This window comes from Trichosurus vulpecula, chromosome 2 (assembly GCF_011100635.1).
Source record: "Trichosurus vulpecula isolate mTriVul1 chromosome 2, mTriVul1.pri, whole genome shotgun sequence".
NCBI classification, from domain to species: Eukaryota; Metazoa; Chordata; class Mammalia; order Diprotodontia; family Phalangeridae; genus Trichosurus; species Trichosurus vulpecula.
In genome coordinates, this window is record NC_050574.1 from 377,651,243 (window position 1) to 377,673,598 (window position 22,356).

At 37.5% G+C, this 22,356-nt stretch overlaps 1 protein-coding gene across 1 annotated transcript in view; it reads left to right on the top strand.

Annotated features, from left to right (window-relative positions):
- The first annotated feature begins 17,988 nt into the window (after positions 1–17,988).
- Positions 17,989–22,356, top strand: part of PDE9A (phosphodiesterase 9A) — a 173,031-nt gene continuing 168,663 nt past the window's right edge. The window contains exon 1 of the mRNA XM_036747416.1: positions 17,989–18,057. Within this exon, the coding sequence (XP_036603311.1) occupies positions 17,989–18,057 (69 nt within the window). The remainder of the gene's footprint in view (positions 18,058–22,356) is intronic.

The window sequence follows — 22,356 nt, forward strand, 5'->3', positions numbered from 1 at the left end:
GGTCAGCAACGCAGAATCAGCAAAATCATGCTTAGAACGTCTCCATCATTCTTTGTTCTTGACCACTGTTTCATTCATGCTGCCTGAACCTTTCAACAACTCTGACAGCTTTCTTCCCCTCCTTCCAGTTCAAGGTCAGGAACAGACCAAGAACTTGGTAATGCCTGAGAGGCTGATTTTGTATCAAAACTTTATCACCATCAGGAAGACAGATGATCTATGTGGTAGGAAGGCAGTAATTATTGCTAACAACTATAATGTAAAACTAATAAATATAATAAAATTCATTTGGAGAAACAAAAGATCTAGACTATCAAGGCAAATAATAAAAAATGATAAGAATGAACGGGGAATGATACTTCTGGACACCTAACTATATTATAAAGCAGCAGCCATAAAAGCCATTTAGTATCACCTTCTCCATTTGGAAAAAAAGAATAGAACAACAGAACAAACTAGAACAGGGAGAATCAGAAATGATGGAGTTCATTAACCTAGTGCTCAATAAACCAGGTCTGTGGACCTCTCTTTCTGTCCTCCTAAGTTGCCCTGCACTGTAGCTTTTTGTTGGTTGTCCCACTTTGACAATTTTTTTTCAAGATCTTTAGATGGGTATGTCGGGAGAGCTCAGCAAAAACATTTATTTCTTTCTGCTATCTTGGCTCCACCACCACTCGTTACATATAAGTTTTATTGATAGTACTATCTCAGGTGCTGAAAATCAAAAATCTGTTGGTGGATCTGGTTTTCCCAAATGACAGGGTCTCTGGGAGGTTTCTTGTATGACATTCAAAGTATGTGCCTTGACTCTTACCATCTCTTTCTTATTCCCTATTTCTATCTCCATATGCACACAGCATCATAAGTCTGGGCTGCCTTTCTAGGAATTACCCAAGCCCACATGCAATGGGGTATTACATTATGTTCTATGATATTCTCTATAAGTTGTTTGGTTAAGAATTCTTTCTTTATTCTCAGCTATGAAAGTTTATTTCTTTTTCTGCTCCTCTAATTTGTATGGTGGGTGGAAAGGTGGTACAGTGGACAGTGGGGTTGAAATCAGGAAGACTCATCTTCATGAGTTCAAATCTGGCCTCATATACTTACTAGCTGTCTGACCCTAGGCAAGTTATTTAACTCTGTTTACCTCATCTGTAAAATGAGCTGGAGAAGGAAATGGCAAACCACTCCAGTATCTTTGCCAAGAAAACCTCAAGAGGGGTCACAAAGAGTTGGATGCAACTAAAATAACACTACATTTTGTGTGGTATATGGTATGAGAAGTTGATTAAAATTTAACTTTTTCTAATCTGATTTCCAATTTTCCCAGAAGTTTTTTTTGAGCCCTTACCCCATTAGTTGTAGATCTTTGGGTTTGTTGATGCTCCAGGGTCTTATATACCTAGGAACCTGTTCCACTAAAGAAGTATTTCATTTGTTTTTAAATTCAACTTCTTGGGTAGTTTGATTGGTTTGGCACTGAATAAGTAAATTATGTAGTTAGGAAATATTGTCATCTTTTTATTTTATTATCACAGGTTATCCATGAGCAATTAATATCTTTTCAATATTTTAGCACTGTATTTTTTAAGTACTAAGCACCATGCACATTTATTATTTTTTTCCTCCTACTATTTCATTTTCAATCCTCTGGATTCTTGATTTATAATTGCAACAATCAATCAGATTTCTAGAGTCTTTCACAAAACCTCTGAGGATGGCCTTGGTAACTGTAATTAAAGCTACACCATGAAAAAGCACAGAGTCCTCCTCAGCAGCAAATATCTGTCTGGTTCACTCACATACACATATTCAATGGTTGACTTCTCTCCTTCATGGGTTTCTGGGATACGTTAAGACTGCTGAGGTCCTGAAGACCACCTTTAAACTCATCCATTCAGTTTTTCCTCTCTCTCTTTCCCTCCTAGCTCTATGGAAAAATCTGGCCTGAGCAAAAGTCTTATGAGATTTCAGTTCTGGAAATTATAATCAAACATCAAAAGGAATGTAATAGGACAGGAAATGTATTTCATCATGGTCCTATTAATGATACATCAAAAGATCTGTGATTTTATCAAGCTGGGCATCCCCTCCAGTAATGCATATCACATTTCCTTTATACTTTAGTAAACAATTCTTTTGAGTTAATATGGTTAATAATAACAACGTATCATAAACCATCTTCTTACAAGACTCTCTGATCTTAGTCAATGGCCCCAAAGTTCAAAACTAGAAGATTTGCCAACATGGTGTGGTTTGCTGACCTTTATGCTCTATTGGCATTAACTGTGAGAATACTTAAGTGCCTACTATGAGGCACTATTATTATAGGCACTGAAGTCTAAAGGACAAAAGTAAAACATCTCCTGTCCTCAAGGAGTTTACATTTTATTGGGGAAGAACAACATAAAAATGAAATAGGTATATAGAAGATTGAATACACATGTATATAGAAAACAAAATAAGAAATATATAACATAATATGTGAAGGGAGGGCATGAGCAACTACAGGTTGCAGGAGGTATTATTTGAGTTAAAGTGTAAAGAGACTCTAAGAGGTAGAATTTGGAAGAAGGGCATTCTAAGAATAGGGTTATGGAGAATTGAGAAGGAATGTCATGGATTAAGAAGAACAAGCAGGAGAGTTTTGTTGAAATATAGAGTGCAGGAAGATGAGTTAAGTACAATATACCTGGAAAGGAAACCAAGAGCTAAGTTTCACCAGGATTAAATAGCCAAAGAGATCATTGGTGGATTGGTCAAAAAACAAGTTGCATTCTCCAACTTTCAGCAACACCAAAATCTTTTTAAAAAGGAATTGTGTGTAATGTAACCTTCAGAGTAACTGAAGCTGAATTCCCCAAGATAAAAATACAATAATGCTTCACAGGCTTTTCAAAATCATGAAACAACATCAGAATACATAAATGATTAGAGATGTCTGTCACCATCCCCAAGCAAAGTCATTGGCCTTTGTGTTCATCCCTACATGCCTTTCCAATAAGGACACCCTTAACACACACACACACACACACACACACACACACACACACACACAATAACAGACACTGTAATGAAGGAGAATTCACAAAAATAATAAATAAAGGAAATCACCGAAAATTATTTTGCCCAACTATGTGCCAATAAAACTGACAACTTAAATAAAATGGACAAATATGTACAAATACAAAAATGTTAAAATAACAAAATAAGAAATAGAAAATTTGAATTACCCAGTTCTAGAAAAATAAACTTAACAAGTTATAAATGAACTTCCAAAGAAGGAAAAAGGAAACATTAGGACTAGAAGGTTTTACAAACCTATTCTATCAAACATTCAAAGAAAAATTAATTTCTACATACTATAAACTGCAAAAATTGAAGAATATGGTATCCTGCCAAATTCCTTCTGTGATATAAATACGGTCCTAATACCCAAGAAAGGGGAGTCAAAAAAGAGAAAAATACTGCTCAATGATAAATATTGAACCCAAAATTTTACATGAAGGTAAAGAGCCTACAGCAACATTTCGAAAAGATCATACATGATGACCAAGCTGAATGTATTTCAGGAATGCAGAGCTGGTTAAATATTAGGAAAACTATAACTGACCAAATTCATAGCATGAACAACAAAAATCAAATGATTATATCAAAAAAGCATAAGAACATACAACACCAATTTCTGTTAGAATCGCTAGAAAGCAAAGATATAAATGGGCTTATCTATCTAAACCCAAGAGCTAGCATTATATGCCATGGGGATAAACAAGAGTCCTTTCTAATAACATTAGGGTTAAAGCAAAGATGTCTATTCTCACCACTACCAGAATGTAGTGCCAGGGTTCTGAGCTACAAGAAAAATAAACTGAAGGAATGCACATATGCAAAAAAGAAACAAAATTATTGATTTTTGTTGGCTTACTTAATGGCTTAAAGGACCTTAGAGAGTCAACAAAAAGTAATTGAAGCAATTAATAATTCCACTGATGTAGCAGGTAAATCCACAAACATCATCATGACCCTTTCATATGTTATCGATAAAATTCAGCAAGAGGATAGAGAAGGAATTAAAATAAAAAGAACCACAAAATGCACAAATATTTGGGAGTTCAACTATCAAAATGCAGAGATATTCTATGAACGTAGCTATACATTACTTTTTACAGAAATAAAGAATTCAGTATTTAGACTGATTAATTGCTTATGGTTGGAAGACAGCAATATAATGAAAAATGACAGCACAACTTATTTGTTTTTCAGATTTAATGCTATATTAAGCAGTCTTACAAAAGGATGCTTAACAAAATTCATCAGGAGGAACGCAAGTGTCAAAATTTCAAGAGAAATCACCAAAAAAATGAAAAGAATGGAGCTTAACAGTATTAGATATTAAACTACACTACACTCATCAAAACTATAGTATTAATCAAAACATGGAAAAGTCGATCAGTGGAACAAATTAGGTACACAAGATACAAGAGCAAAAGAATATGGCACATATGTTCTCATAGATTTAGCTATCATCTTTATGCAAATGACTCCAAGATCTATGTATCCAGACCCTATCTCTCCCTTGAACTTCAGTCTTATGACACTAGTAGTCCATTGAATATTAAATTGAATGTCCCTAGGGACATCTTAAATTCAACCTGTCCATAACTTTCCCCCTAAGTCCATGATTTTTTCCAGTTTGCCCTAATTCTGTCTAAAGTATCAAATTCATTCCTTAAAGTACCACTGTTTAAAAGAAGGAATTGGTTCTAGGTACCACTTAAAATGGTGTCACCCATGTGGAAAATGAATAGGGGCTTGCTTCTGGGAGACAATTGGCATTTATTTAGACATTCTGTTGTGGCCTGGTTAGTAGCATCCTGTTTTCACTTTCTATGTTGCCAGAATTGTCTGTGTGTGGGATGAAAGACCCTCACCAATTAAAAGTTAATTTATAATAAGGAGTCATCTCAGAGTGGGAACAGAAATAAATTTTATTCCATTCACCAGAATAAGGTGTCCTCTGCTAGCACAGAGCAGAACCAGCAAAAGAGGCACTTTACAAGGAGCAAAGCACCAATAATTATACCTAACACAAGAGAATTCCTCCCACCTCTGACCCTTCTTACCATTGGCTGGGAGGCGGGCTTACAATCTGAACATGAAAGCTAGACAAAGAACCGGGAAATCGAGGCACAGAAACTCCAATTCCCATTCCCTTAGTTAATGATTACAGCTGAGGTGACATCTATAAATCCAAAGAAGGAGAATAGGATAAGGGAAAGGGGAGACCCTCTCCATTCTTCTACAGTACTTTTACAGTAAAGGAAAGCAGGTCACAGTGACCCTATTCTTACTGAGCAAATCTTTAAACCAGAACCATAAGAAAGAACAAAAAGTTTCAGGGTAAACTTTCCCAGAGGCTGAGCCATCAGACTCTCACGGCCTCAGAATTTTTCCACTTCCCTATTTCCCTATTTCTTGATTTTTAAATATTTCTTAGTATAGATATAGATATATATTTATACATGTCTTCCCTGTGAAGTCTTCACATTTTTTTTACCTCGCACAGTCTGCATCTTTTAAACTGTTTGAGTATAGCCTGGACTGTTTCTGCATTACTGCCTGAATATGATAGCCACCTCTTCTCCTCCCCACCCCCACCCCTTCCACCATCCTATGACATGTGACCCCAAGAAATGAGTCTGGAGTTTTGACTTTTTTCATCCATCCTTTGAGCTATATGAAGTAGAGTCTCTGACCCAAGAGATAGAGCCAGACATACAGGGATCCAAGATGAAGCCCTAAGAAGCAAGGATCCAGGATGATAGCCCAGTGGGGCTGGTGACCTTGAAGCTGATGGGATTCATGCTTAGTCTCCCTCCTTTCCCAAGAGACCAATGTATGATGGGGAAGATTATACTTCCAAGGTGCTGGGGAAAATGTGTTTATTCTTGCTAAAACTGTTTACTAGTTAGAGTAAAAATCTCTTTGAAAAAGATAATCTTATGTTAAGTAGCTAAACGGAACTTGAATACTTAGTCACTGGGGTCCCCTAAAAACTGGGAAAACACAATTGGTCAGGGCTTGAGGCAATGGCAATGACATAGCAATACAATGCTGGCAGGAGACTTTGATATCCCTCTCTCAGTCATTAACAAATCTAACAAAAAGATAAACAAAAGAGAAAATGCAGAATTGAACAAATTTCTGGAAAAACTTAGAGTTAAAAGATTTATGTTGTCTTTCTAAACAGAACTGCTAAAGAATACGCATATTACCCAACACCATATGAAACTTTTTACAAAAACTGACCATGTGTTAAGGCACAGAGATATTGCAAATAAATGTAAAAAGAAAGAAATAGTAATATCTTTTACAGACACTAATATAAAAAAATCATAATCAATCCAGGGAGTGTAAATCAGTGACAAAGAATTCCTGAATAATTAGTGGATCAAAGAACAAATCATAGAAGCAATTAATGACTATGTAAAAAAAATGATAATGATGAAACAGTTGCCAAAATTTCTCAGATACAGCTAAAGTAGTCCTCAGAGGGTGGAAAATGATCATATATGCAAATTAGCAAATCAATGTAATTGGGCATTGGCTTGTTTTTTATTATGTACAGATCACTTAACATGGATGTATCCGGCTTCTAGAAGACATCTTGTATTTCTCTACCTTATAGGCAGGAGTAGCCTTTTTTGAGTAGGCTATATCTTTGAAAACTTCCAGTGTAGAACACTCTGTCACTTTTCTGTGGTATCAAGAAAGAGGGAAGGTCATGTTTACCTACAGATCAGGTGCCATGAATTGACTGAGGGGACAGAGGAAGGACTACTTTCTTCTCTCCTCTATGGCCCCCAAACTCATGCTGAGGGTTATGTTAGTTTGTTCTTTTTCATTCTAGGCGCAAGTGATAGAATCCCCATGGGATCCAGACATTCAACCCATGGTGACCTTGAAGGCAGGACTCCAGGCCAGGTGTGTAGCCAGATGGCCCAGAAGGGAAACTCTAGGAATTCAGAGTGCCCAGGATTCAAACCCAAGTGGGGCTTTAGACTTAGAACTTGGGACTGTGCTACATAGGAACCCAGCTAATCTATGAACCTAATCCCCTCCTCCTCCCCAAATTAGGAGGTGGGGGAGAGGGGTTTATGACTTTAGGTGTTAGGGAGATGTTTATGTGTTTATTCTTGCAATGACTTTAGAGTAAACATTCCTTTCTAAAAACTAATCTGTTAAGTGATTAAATAGAACAGAGGTACAGGGGACCTCCTACAACTGAGGAAACATTTGTGGAGGCTGGAGACAATCACAGAATCAAAATTGGAGGAAAAAAAGGAAAAGAAAAACAACATATGCTAACAAAGCTAAGAACACAAAAGAAATAGAGTAATATCTTCAAAAATATTAAATAACCAAGCTAATAGAAGACTGGATAGAAATTTCAAATAATCTGTTCTAAGAAGAAGATGAAAAAAGAATTATCTATAGAACTACCAAAAAGGGGAGGGGAGGATGAGGGACTTCTGATCTGGGTGAATTGCCAGGGGAATTCTATCAAACTTTTAAAGAACAATTAGTTCCATAGCATCATACAAATTACTCTCAAAAATTGAGAAAGGAATCGAATGTGATATAAAAACAAAAGAACAATTTAAGAGTCCAACTGAGAAGCTTTTGTTTTATTCTAAAGCCACAAGGAAATAATCAGAGCATTTTTAGCAGAGGAGCAATGTGGTCAGACCAGTATTACAAGAAAAATAATAATCTGACAGCTATGTGGGTTATGAATTGAAGAAAGGAGAGATTGGAAACTGGAAGACCAACGAAGAGTTTGTTGTGATAGTCCAGATGAGAGGCTATGAAACCCTGAACTAAAGTGATGTTTACATAAGTGTAGAAAAGGGATAGATTTGATATATGGCAGATTGAATCAATTATGGCAATTTGATGGGATGTGAGAGTCTAAGAAAAAAGAAGAGTATAGGATAACTACAAATTTCAGAGTCTGGGTGACTAGAGGAATGGTGTCATAAGAATAGGAAAATAGGAAAGTTAGGAAAAGGGAAGGCTTTGGGGCATGGGATGAATAATGAGTTCCTTTTTAGACATCCTAAATTTGAGATGTCTATACAACATCCAATTGGAGATGTAGGAAGTTGATGAAGCAGGACTGGAGTTCAGCTGAAAGTATATGTATGTATGTAAAAATATATATGTACATATACACATCCACACATATATGTATATATATTCACATTCACACACATATGTACATATATGTGTTTATGAGTGTTCTGCAATAAGGAAGATAGTTGAAACCATGGGAGCTTAACACACTGAGAAAATGTGTCAAGAGTCTAGTGAAGTTTCTTATAAAAAATATAGATCTAGACTCTTTAACTGTATGTACTAAGTGGATAAGAAGAGATTAAAAATGAGGGAGGGTAGGAGATGGAAGAGCAAAGAGAGGGACAAAGACAGAGACAGAGAAAGAATGAGAATAAGAATGTCATCCAAGGAACAAATTGCCAGAGGAGATAATGGGGGGTGGAATCAAGGGCACAAATAGAAGGGTTGTTAAAAAGGAGAAAGCTTACCTTATCCTCTAAGACTGGAGCAAAGGAAGGATGAGAGATTATGTTGAGGTGATTCAAAATGTGGGACTAGGCAGGAGGGATAGCTTAAAATAGATGACCTCATTCTTTTAGTGAAGTAAAAGGTGAGGTCCTCTGCTAAGAGGATAGGGGAAGGTGATATAGGTGGTTCGAGAAAAGGTTTGGAACTCTGACTGCATGCCAAATTGCAAGAGGGTAGAAGAATTGGCATGCAGCAGTATGGGCTCAGTTGAAACCGAATAACATAAATTTGTAGCAGATTGATTCATTCATCATAGTTGTGTGACTTCCCCATGAGTGTTTAGCAGCATATGAACAGGAACAAAGAAGGTTGATGGTGGAACTGATCCAGGATTGGGGTTTGAAATGGGATGTGATTCAATAGTACAAAGAGAAAAGGAACATAGGAACAGTGGACAGCAGAAAGTTGAACTAGTTAGTAGTGGTAAATAGTATAAGAGAGAAGGGAGAGTTGGGGTGACTGGAAGTTTTGGCTGAGGATGGAAAAAGGAAGGAGTTTGAAGTGAGATGCAGGTAATTATAGAAAAACAGAAGGTTATGCTCATATATAGGATATTGGATTATAGAGGTAGAACCCTTGTGGGTGATGATGAAATCAAAGCTATGACCATCCCTCTGTGTAGCTGTGGTAGAATGAACGTACAGGAGCTTGATGAATTGGGAAGCAAATGCGATTGAGGGTACATCAGTAGGTAAAACGAAGTTCCCCCAAATATAAATGCAAATATTAGAGAGGTAATCCTGTGTGCCAACTACTGAATTCCTGATAAAGGAGGTAGATTGGCCTGAAGGCAAGTAAATAACAATAAATAACTACCATGAGGATCTGGAGAGAGTGATACATCGAGATGAAATGAACTTTAAAGGAGGAGAGTTTGCCGAGTTGCTGAGGTCAAAGTGTTTGGAAGGGATTAGTGAAGATAAAGAAATAAATTCCTTCTCCTTCTGTCCCAGTGGGAATGGAGGAGTATGAATGGAAATATATCCAGTACTGGAACAGGTGGCCACGGATTCACGATCTTCTAGGTTTAATGGGTTTAGGTCAATATATTCACTTGTGGGTCACCTTTAAACCTGTTTCTTGACTGCCTTCTATATTTAATCTCATTATCCCCATCTCTAGGGTAATTCAGAGTATATGTTCATATATTTCCCCATTAATTAACAAAATTTCAACACATCTCTTAATTAACCAACTAAGTTCAGAGTCTCCACAAGTTTATCAAACATTACTTAACTTATTTTAAAAACTGGAGAAACCTCCTTTTCTAAACAGCAGTAATTCATATCTCTTTTTATATAAAATCCCTTTAATGTCATGGCATTAAATATTAAAGTTCCCATAGATATAATTTATTAACCATCAAATAAATAATAAAACAAAGACATGGATAATTATTTACAATATTTTAGCTGTGAGCATAATCACAACCAGAGTTATTTCAAACTCAAACTAAAATTGCATACAAGTTCACTTATGAGAACATAGTCCCCACACAATTTAGTTCATTAGGTCAAAAAAAGTCTCTCTGTAAGAATTTTCATCATCATCTTCTTTTTATTTTTTAATTTTTAATTTATGGAATAAAACAAGCATTTCATTAACATAGTACAATAAAAATGATGATTGCACACAAAAGTGCAAATCTACTATCCACAACAATATACAACAAAATAATCATGTAAATTTCTTTTTTTTTTCTTCCCTTCCCTCCACCCCCTGCCCTGGAGATGGCTACCATTAGACACAAATAGGTATATATGTAAAATTATTCTATATGTACTTCTATTTATCAGTTCTTTCTCCAGATGCAGATAGTATCTTTCTTCATACATCCTTTATAGTTAATTTGGGTATTTATAATAGGCAAAATGACTTATTCGCTCAAAGTTGTTCTTTAAACAATATTGTTACTATTCACAATGTTCTCTTAGTTCTGTTCACTTCGCTCTTTATTACTTCATGCAAGTCTTTCCACGTTTTTTTTTTCTAAAGTCATTGAGCACATCATTTCTTATAGCACAGTAGTATTCCATTACAGTCACATACCACAACTTGTTCAGCCATTCCACAACTGACAGGCATCCCTGAAATTTCGAGTTCTTTGCCACCACAAAGAGAATTGCTATAAACATTATACAACATATAGGTTCTTTTCCTTTTTCCCTAATTATCTTTGGAAGTAGACCAAGTAGTAGTATTGTTGGGTCAAAGGGTATATATAGGTAATTTAATAACTCTTTGGCCATAATTCCACATTGTTCTCTAGAATGGTTGGACCAGTTCACAAATCCACCAACTATGAATTAGTATACCAATTTTTCCACATTCCCTCCAACATTTGTCACTTTCCCCTTCTATCATTTGAGCCAATCTGGTAGGTGTACAATGATATCTCAAGGTTGTTTTAATTTGTGTTTCTCTAATCAATAATAATTTAGAGCATTTTTTCATGTGACTACAAATTATTTTGATTTCTTCATCTGGAAACTGCCTGTTCATATCCTTTGACCATTTATCAATTGGGGAATGACTCATATTCTTATAGATTTGACAAAGTTCTTTATATATCTTAGACCTTTATTTGATAAACTGTCTATAGAAATCCTTTCCTTCTGATCTTGTCCACATTTGTTTTATTCATACAAAACCTTTTTAATTTGATGTAATTGAAATTATCCATTTTAGACCTAACTTTGCTCTCTATCTCTTGTTTATTCATACATTATACACCTATCCATAAGTCAGATAAGTTTAGTGTTCTAGTTTTCTTGTAAAATCTTTCTTTGTATCTAGGTCATGTACCCATTTTGACTCTACCTTGGTAAATGGTGTAAGATATCTGTCTTTGCCCAGTTTCTGCCATACTGCTTTCTAGTTTTCCCAACAATTTTTACCAAATAATGAATTCTTACCCCAAAATCTTAGTCTTTACCCTTGTCAAATACAAGATTATTATGTTTACTTGCTGTAAATTGTATGTCTATTCTATTGATCTGTTTTTTTCTATTTGTTATCCAGTACCAGATAGTTTTGATAATTAGTGCTAAAACCCCTTCTAAAAATAAAGATTAATGCAGTTCTATACAGAAAGAAAGACCTCTCCATTGTATGTCTCCATCTTTTCCAGCTTCTCTCTAGCCATGATGGGAAAACAGTCTTTTCCTCTTCTCCGAGGCCATCATAATTAACAGTCTCCCAAAACCTGCCATTTCTGCAATCTATAGGTGTTGCACAAGAAGATGGAGGAAGAATTAGTGATCAGATCTAGTACCAAGAGCAGTTTGTTACCAATAGAAAGGGGATTTCACATGGCACAAAGGAAGGGGAAAAGATAATTAGATAGGCCATGGACAGGTATTAGGAAGCAGGGAGTGAGAGCAGGGACAGGTGGTTAGATGGTATATGACTGAATCAGAGGAATTATGAATGGAGCTATAGGATGGTATAATGTCACGAAAATATGAATAGTTAGCATTTATACAGCTCTTTAAAGCTTGTAAAGTGCTTTACAAATATTATCTGATTTGAACCTCACAACAACCCTGGGAAATAGGGGCTATTAATCCCATTTTGCAAGTGAGGAAACTTAGAGAAAGTGACATTAAATAACTTGTTCTAGGTCATATAGCCAGCATCTGAAGCCAGATTTGAGCTCAACGTCTTCCAGACTCTTGGTCCAATGCTTGATTCACTACCTCTAGTCACACCAGTCAACAGTACAATGGTATTGTTGATTTGACTGTTATTCCCTGAACAAGAGGCAGAGGAGGGGATGAATGGTGTTGGTAACAGAGCAGATGATGAATCTCTGGTCCTTCCTGGTGGTCAAAGGTAGGGACTGGTGAAGTCCTAGGCTGAGATACTCACCCTCTAATCATCAGCCAAGTCAGCTTTGACCCAAGTTTCAACCCAATGTTGAGCATATTATCTTCTCCTAAATGGATCTCTGAAGGGTCGTTCATCTTGACCTGGTCACCAATGCAAAGGGTAAGGAGAAGCAGTGAAGATCTCTCTGGTCCTGCCTGATAGCCAAAAACAGAATTCAGTCAAGTCCTGAGCCCTGGTTAGTTATATATGGATGAGGTGTGGTCAAGGTACTCACTCAACAATCATCAGGCTAAAAGGAATTTTAGTGATTCTTTGTCCTATCCTCTTATTTTATAGCTGGAGAAATTTCAGAGAGGTTCAATGACATACCCATTTGAATTAAAATGCCAAGAACACAGAATCAAAAAAATTAGTATGTATCAATCACTTACTCATCATACATAAAATTCACAAGATAAATGAAAAAGCATATTTACACATCAGCTTAATGTGATATAGATCAACACTTCACAGTATTTTTCTACTCCATTATAGAATTTAAAAGGGGTGGTAAACTCAATTAACAAAGAATCAACAAGCTTTTATCAATGTATTGCCCCTATGAGAAAGGCACTGTATTTCATGCAGGGAAAGATAACAAAGATAAATTATGTGGTATTTCTCAAGCAGCTTAGGAAGAAAAATATTAGCAAAACTTGAAGGCCTAAGTAGACATCTAAATCATTCAGCTATCTGTAGTGGCGAAAGAATAAGAATTATTTACTTTCTATTCTGAATTAGTTGAAAGAAAAAGAGAAAACTTTGAGAATTATACAATATAGAGTTGGAAGACCCCCTTACAGACTACCTAACCCACCTCTCATTTTACAAATGAGGAAATTGAAGCCCAAGGAAGTCCAAGTGACTTGTCTAAGGTCTTATAGGTAGTAAGTTAATAGAACCAATACTCAAACCTAGGTCCTCTGATTCCAAACCCATACTCTAGATCACGGTTGTCCAACCTTAGGTTTGTATTGAACCAACAGACAATATATTTTGATTTGCCATTTTAGTGAGAGCTCTGTGGTAGCTTGGCTTCATTTACTAAAGCCTTTATGTAAATTTCTATGCTTGTAGGTGGGCCCTATAAATCTCACTGAGATGGCATGTTGCCCGTGGGCCACATTTTGGACAGCCCTGCTCTAGATCAATCGCATACCGAGGACATATGATTCTACTATATCACTACCAAAATTTTAAACCTCTTCTAATGATCAGTTTCGGTATTCTCTACACCAAATAATTTATTACCAACTTTGTATGCATGTTACTGTACCAGACACTATAGAGATTCAAATCCTGCCCTCCATGAATCTTAATACACAACTTAGTAGAGGTGGTGTTTTAATCATCTACCTGTTCCTCTGCACATTTAGTTATGCAACTGGCCTTAAGTTGGTCAAGCAGAATCATGTGACATTCTCATCCAGGAAAAATAAAACCTCATTTTTCTTTACAAAAATATCATGCAAAAAAAATATCATGCAATAATGTCTTCCCCCAAAATGTAGAGTACTTAATTTTAGTATAAAAGATATGTATCCCATGCTGTGGGAGGGATACAAAAAATAACAACTGATATTTATTTACATGTGCTTGACATTATTCCAACATATGTAACCCCTTTCCCAAATCAGTTGCATGGAGGTCAAGTAGCAAGCCCTGGAAGAATCCCTGCAATGTAATTTTTCCAGCATTCTCAGGATGCAAAGAGCCCATCTGTACCTGTCTCTGCACAGGTTGCTCCGAATTCAACAGGTGCTGCACAGTATTAGGGACAAAATTAGCATATGAGTCTATAGATATACCACCCCCTTCAAACATCTGAGCTAAAGTTTGTATTCATTCTTGCCAAATGACATCGGGCCTTGCCTCTAAGGGAGTATCTACTGCCTCTCAGGCTCTCTGACACACTCATCACTTGATCAGCCTCAGGGATCTTCCAGAATCATAGGCTCACTCTTGTGGGTCGAACCCAAGTGTCTCAAAATTGTTCTCTTCAGGGACATGCTTCATGTCCAGAGGAAAAGCCAATTTGGAGGCTATGGTATTTGTATACCACATGGGGTGTGGCCTCTGCCTTACTCATAGATGAAGTAGAGTTCGTCAATATTATTTCAATGTTCAGTTTCTCCATAAGAATGCCTCCTTGGATTAGAAAGGCTCCCATCTCTTTAAGCAGTTCCTCATCCTCAAAGTTTGGACAAGTCTGAAATTCCCAGGAATAACTAACTTTCTATTGTTAAATCCTCTGGAATGTCTCCATGGTCAAAATCTTCAGGAAGGATTATAAAAACTTCCTGAGTTATCTCACCTGCCTTCACATGAGTGGTTTTAATTGTATAATCTTGCTGTCCTTTCACTTTTCTGCCCAATATCCTTAAAATGTCCTCATTCTTAAAATCTAGGTCTATTCCTGTTATTAGGAGACTTCTATGCTTTTCAACTGCAAAAGAAAAACAGTACCCCTGAAATATCTTAGCTTTCACCCTTTCTGGAGATTGCTCCTTATGTGCCCATATTAATACACAAATATTCATACAATTAGCAAATGTACAGCATTGCAGCAACGATGATCTATTACAATACAACAGTACAGCAAAAGACATGAATTCAAATCACAAAGCAGTACCAATGAGTTTTTAAGCATTAATATAACATTAGATTGAAGCCAAGCTTGTTACACTTGCAGAAAAAATTATATAAAGAAATAAAATTTACATTAAAAATACCCCAGGATATAATCAAGAAGAAATAAAATTGGGACTAAAAAATTCTACTTCCTATGAAGAGAAAAATAAAACAAAAATGTAAATAAGTGTTTTCCAAAATGGGAAGACAAAATCTCACTTCTGGAGTAAACCTGGCCATAGGGGGAAAAAATGCCAAAAACTTTCTTCCTAAAGCAAGGATATTTCCCAGGCCTCAGTTTGCTCGTCTGAAGCAATGCCCATTCAATCACTAAGGGTTAGGTAAGAATTGAGACAAAAGAAGATGACCTTATGATTCACCATCACAAAAATGGTATGCAAGGGGAAGATTCTCCAACTCTCTAACCAGAAAAGTAGTATAAAACAATTGCGGATTTTAACTCATTTAAAGCCTTCAAAATCTGAACAATAAGTCCCAAGAGTCTTTTGGCTAGGAACTTTTATTGGTCATTCACTAAAAACCTGAAGTGATTTGGGGTTACAGGTGTAATCAATTAGCACCATTTAAATACAAAAGGGCTGGTCCAAAGGGGGAAAAAATAACAGAAGTAGCACAGGAGAGAAAGTAAATTGTTCCAGCTTTTATAAAGCAATCTAACCACCAAACCTAAGGATATCTTGCAAAAATAACCCACCAAAGTGATATTCCTGTGGAGTGAGCCCCTACATGTAGCAGAATGGGAGGGGGGATGGAGTGCCTTATAGGGAGGCAAAAGAGACATCTCTAGTTTAGTCTCTCCCCTCCCCATCCCCACCCTTCTCCAAAGGAAACTTTCCGTCCTGTTGGACGGTGAAGCAGAAGGTTGAGGGCTGGACGCCACTCTGTTCTCCTCAGAGAGAAGGGTACCAGGCAGATCAGAAGTCTATACATTGTTCCTTTAAATATTGTTCATCTGGGGGATATGGTCAGATTCCATCTAACTTTTGATTGTTTTGTCATTGTGGGGGAAGGAGGACCCCAAGCTCTATATCCAAGACTTGACCCCTATCCCACCTAACATTTGTGGAGCTGCCACAAGTAATATACATAGCAAATAATAATCATAATTATTATCCAGATTGTAGCAAAACAGAAATCAGAGAAAGTATGCATAGAACATATATGAGACAATACAGAGTGAATGAGCTTGCAATTGGGATAATTTAGCTCAACCAAGACAAAATGTCCTTGATCTCACCTAAGGGGAAACTCCTTCAAGTCTCTAAAGTAGCAAGCTGGGGAATAGGGACATAAAGGAAAACGCTGGCTCCTTTCATGTTTTCCCAGACTTTTTCCCCCAGCAACCTGAATGTTGGCATCTTAGATGCCCTCTCTCCAAGGTGAAAGCCAGAAGTACCTTAAAGATTAGTCCTCAAAGCGGGCTGAATATTGAAGCTCTACCTCTCACCAACTCCACCCCTCCCTTTACTCAGGGCAGCATCTCCACTGATAGGAATAACATGCTAATGGACTTTGGAAAGGGAGTTACTATTCCAACAACTCTGTCTGTATTCCACTTCCTAGATGATGAGATTGAGGTCCAGACAGGTTAAGGGACTTACCCATGGTCACACAACACAGATAATAAGCGTAAGAGGCAGGAGGTAAACCCAGGTCACTCCTGACCGACTGATTATTATAAGGCAAGGAGCTCACAGCCTAACTGGGAAGTTAAGATATCTGTACACAGTGACTATCATAAAAGGGAGAATATACAGCCAGAGAAGTGCAAACAAGGTACTAGAGGAGTTCAGAGGAGAGAGATTACTTCAGTCTAGGGTATCAGACAGCCAAGAAAGATTTACTGCTCACTGTGTGCCAGGCACTGAGCTAGGCATACAAATGCAAGCAGGAAAAAAAGCCTTGCTTTCAAGGACTTTACGGTCTAATTGGAGAATAATGTCAATGAAGGGAGACTGCTCAAGGGCATGGTAGAGAAAATCTGAAGTCAAGAGTACACTCTGGAGAGGAAAGGGTGCAGAGGAGCCCAGCATGAGTACAGAACATGAGTTCAACCTAATCCTGAGACCTAAAAATGATCACCTTGTTCTTCCGTTAGCATCAAAACTTCAGAGCCTTAGGAGATCCTGGACCACTGAGAGAGACGTTGACTCCAGGCTCAGCTATCCCAGGACCCTAGAAGGTGGGCAGCCTTTATTAAATGATCAACTCCTCTGTTATGGGAGCCAAATTCCCAGCTACTGCTCTCCTTATCAGAGGCAACATTTATGCAATAAAAATCCTCTGCCCCTTCTACTTCACCTCAGCTTTATCCCCTCCATAGCCCAAATTCTCCTTAACCTTCCTATTCCATTGGACCCTTTGGAATTCCCTTGTTGATAACAAATGGCCCATGACCTTGAATCTCATGACTTTTCAATCTTTCCAAATTCTTAGACTAGAAGAAACACGGAGCTCCCCAGAAAACATTGTAGTCTTGCCTACCCTCTCCCAGTGCCCAAAGTTCCCTCTCTCACAGTCCCCAATAGAGTAGATGCAAAGGGGAGGGGAGAGGAGAGGAGGAGAGAACAGGAGAAAGGAAAGGAAGAGAGGGGAGGGGAGAGGAGTGGTCAAAATACAGGATTGATTGAGTAGGGGCCATAAGTACTGAACCCTCTATTATATAGAGCAGAAACACTAAGAAATCCGGCTGTGGTGGCTCAGCTCTGGTTGGTTAATGTTCCCCAGCCCCCCTTTCCTTTCTTCCTCCTACTCTCTCCCTCCCTTTTAGACTGCTGGGGCATTTGGAAAGTACAGTAAAAAGTAGCTGCTCAGTAGAAGATGGGATCTGGCTTTTCAACTTACCGGCCCAAGGCAATTTATTTGGATATTGATGGAAGAATTCAAAAGGTACCTTACTTCTCTGTCCTTGTCTTTTTGGCAGAAAGCTTCACGGGAATATGCATTCCCCTTCCGTATTTTCTGTGTCTTAGCTTTCTGAGTGCTGTATATTGCATCTGCTGCTTACCGATTAGGGGTGCCTCTCAGGGTTTGAATGGCCCCGATGGCAGATGGCCCAGTATGTTGGGTTGAAAGGGAACTGCCACTCTGTGCCTCCCCTGGGTTTCCAAGAGGGAAGTAATTCTTCTTGGAAAAGAATAGCAAGGTCTTCGTGCTGCATGAACTCCTGGGTCAGCGTGCAAATGCCTATGATAATTGTTTTCTTGGACTCTTCCCCAGGCTTCTGTATAGTGCCAGCGTTTTCACTCCTGTGCCAACTTTAGCATGTGGAGAGAGAGGTCTTTTTCCAGTTTTCATCCTTCACAAAGGAGACAGTTGAGTGGTGCTGAAAATATGATGCTATCCTTGAGAACAAAGATCATAGGGACAAAGGGTTTTTTTGTTTGTTTCTTAAGCACAGCCCCCCCCTTTTAAACTAATGGATTGTTGCTTTTCATGAAATTAATTTTAAATTAACATTCATATGAAACAAGCAATAGCACAGAAACATGCACATATTACATACATAGGATTTAGTATATTCATGCCTTTCAATATCTGAGCCATACCACATCCTCAGTCAGTCAAGTAGCAAGTGTTATTTCAAATACAGTTAACAGGAGGTAGCTTGGGGGATTACAGACCCGGACTGTTGGAAATGGAAAAAGGACTGTTCCATCCCTGCCTGTAGGGTAGGCAATCTCTGAGAGAATTTATCATCATAAATTATTATTGATTTTGTGCTATTCCTGCTTTGCCAAATTCCAAGCATCCATGATAAAATATTTTTCTAGTTTTTTTATTTCATCCCCTCTCCCTTCCTCTGGAGCATGTACCCTTCATATTCACTTAGGAAGAAAATCAAGAATTGATTTCTCCCTATCTGAAAATGAATTCCAGCCTGAACAAACATTTATGAATTTCTTTGTTTCATTCTGATTGGCAGGGAATGCCCTCCTCCCACCCCCAAATTGTGTTTAAGGTCGAGCAGATTAGAAGTACCTTTAAAATTTTCTTGAGGAGAAAAATGTGAGGTAAAATTATACCCAGGGCAAATTTTTAGTTGGATTTTGCGATGAATTGCTGCCAGGTCTTCACTGATACAAAAGGAACAGCACTGGAAGTGAATCATGAGGGTGGGGGAGGGGAAACATGATGCTCTACCAAAACTATGGTTTAGATCACCCCTGAAAATATGTATGTCTTGCTCTCTGTTGAGATAGAGCTAACATCAAAGCCTAGAGCAAAATGAAAAGTATTAATGTGTCCCTCTCCTCCCTCCACCCCCAACACACACACACACACACACACACACACACACACACACACCTCTTCCCATGCCATTTGAAGCTGCATTTACCAGCCTCCCTTCTCTAGCAAATGAATGAGCTCCACCAGTGTCTGATTTAATTTCACCTGATCAGAGTGGGTCTGCCTTTCTAATTTTTAAATAAATCACTAAAGGAATTGTTACTGTGTTGAGCTAGACAACAAGCGTTTCCTAAGACTAATCCCCCAGGTGTCCTTTTCTACAAATGAGGAAGATAGAGATAAAAAAAAATAATACAGACCTGGCTGCCAGGAAGGAGTCAAACTAAGGTGAGATAGGTTTTGTTTTAGCAGGGTCATTAGAGAAAGAGGAAGTAAGTCTTATGTTTTGAGTTAGTCAACCATTTAAAATCTTGGTTTTGGAGATCATCCATCTATTCCAAACTTACCATTTTACAAATCAGCAAACTGGTTCTTTCAAAAGATTAAATGACTTGCCTAAGGTCACACAATGAGGAAGGAGGTTAGGTGTAGAAACATTGGATCTATAGTCAAAAGACACAGGTTCAGATCCTAGCTCTGCTACTTACTAGATTTTTTGGTTTTTTTGTTTGTTTTTTACTTTGAATCAGTCACATTATCCACACTTGGCTGCTTTCATCATGTGAAAAATGAGGGGGTTCAATCTCTAAATCCTATGGAGAAAAATACTCAAAACTCTATCAGCAGTAAATGACAAGTCAGGACTTGAACCCAGATCTTCTGACTCCCAAGTCAAATTCAATATAACATGCTGCCATTTACTGCACCATATTAGTCTGTTATTATAATAATAACTTTTTCTTGGACAGCACTTTTCAGTTTACAAAATACCCTCATTTTCTGTTATATCTTTTTATCCTTGTAAAAATTATGTAAAGTATCCAATTCTAGTGTCACTATCACTCTTTTTCAGAGGTATAAATTGTGGACCAGAGAGGAAAAGTGATTTGCTTAAGGTCCTATACTAACTAGAAGAAACCGTGACATTAACTAGGGCTCCCAAACTCACCTATAGATATGAAAATCTGTCACTCTTTGTTCATTCTCAGTAGCTTAACATCTCACGCTACTATCAATAGTAACACTTCATGATTACACTATAAAATCTTTAAAGGTACATTGAATGTGACCCAATTAATTAGCAACAAGGGAAAAGGGGTTATTCCTTTATATTTTGCTTTGCTTCTCATTATAAAAATGGAAACAAGGGCTGGATCCAGGCAAGTGTTTCTGGACTAGACAGTTCCACTAGACTGTAAGTGATATACCTTATTAATATTAATATTAATAAGCCTGAGAGTATCCAGAGTAGGGCAACCAGGATGGAAAAAGGACCTCAAGATCATGTTATATGAAGATCAGGTGAAAGAACCAGGAATGTTTAGCCTTGGGAAAGAGAATAGCTGGGGCACCTAATAGCTTCCATCAAGAATTTGTCACACTGAAGAAGCCTCAGAGGACAGACTTAGGATCAAAGAAGTGAGCATGGTAAAGAAGCAGATTAAGACCAGCTCTAAGGAGAAACATCCTAGTAATGAGAGCTCCCTACAAAAAGCTCCCTCGTCACTGATGATCTTCAAATACAGAGTGGGTCATCACTCATCAGGTATGTTGTAGTAGAGATTCACTTTGCATATTTTTTATTTTTATTTTTATTTAGTATTTTAGTTTCCCCCAGTTACATGCAAAAGCAATTTTAACATTCATTTTTATAACTTTGAATTCCAAATTCTCTTCCTTCTTCCCTCCCCACCCACCCTCATTGGGAAGACAAGCAACTTGATACACGCATAGTCATGCAAAACACTTCCATAATAGTCATGTTGTAAAAGACTAATATTTCCCTCCATCCTATCCCACCCCCATTTATTCTATTCTCTTTCTCCTTTCACCCTGTCCCTCCTCAAACGTATTTGCTTCTGACTATCCCTTCCCCCAATCTGCTCTCCCTTCCATCACCTCCCCTCCTTCTCTTATCCCCTTACCCCCTACTTTCCTGTAGGGTAAGATAGATTTATATACCCAATTGAGTGTGTATGTTATTCCCTCTTTGAGCCAATTCTGATGAGATCAAGGTTCACTCACTCCTTCTTCCCTCTTCCCTCTTCCTCTCTACTGTAAAAGCTTTTTCTTGCCTCTTTTATGTGAGATAATTTACCCCATTCTACCTCTCCCTTTCTCTTTCTCCCAGTACATTCCTCTTTCTCACCCCTTAATTTTATTTTTTAGATAGTATCCCTTCATATCCAACTCACACTTGTGCCCTCTGTCTAGATATACTCCTTCTAACTAGCCTAATAATGAGAAAGGTCTTATGAGTTACAAATATTATCTTTACATGTAGCAATGTAAACAGTTTAACTTTAATAAGTCCTTTATGATTTCTCTTTCCTGTTTGCTTTTTTTTTCTCTTGAGTTTTGTATTTGAAAGTCAAATGTTCTATTTAGCTCTCTGGCCTTTACTCAAGAATGCATGAAATCCCTCTATCTCATCGAATATCCATTTTTTTCCTTGTGGATTATAATCAGTTTTTCTGGGTAGGTAATTCTTGGTTGTAATCCTAGTTCCTTTGCCCTCCAGAATACCATATTCTAAGCCCTCTGATCCTTTAATGTAGAAACTACAAAATCTTGTGTTATCTTGATTGTGGCTCCACTATACTTGAATTTTTTCTTTCTGGTTGCTTGCATTATTTTCTCCCTGACCTTGGAACTCTGGAGTTTGGCTATAATATTCCTAGGAGTTTTCATTTTCAGATCTCTTTCAGGAGGTGATGGGTGGATTCTTTCAATTTATATTTTACTCTCTGGTTCTAGAATATCAGGGCAGTTTTCCTTGATAATTTCTTTAAAGATGATGTCTAGGCTCTTTTTTGATCATGGCTTTCAAGTAGTCCT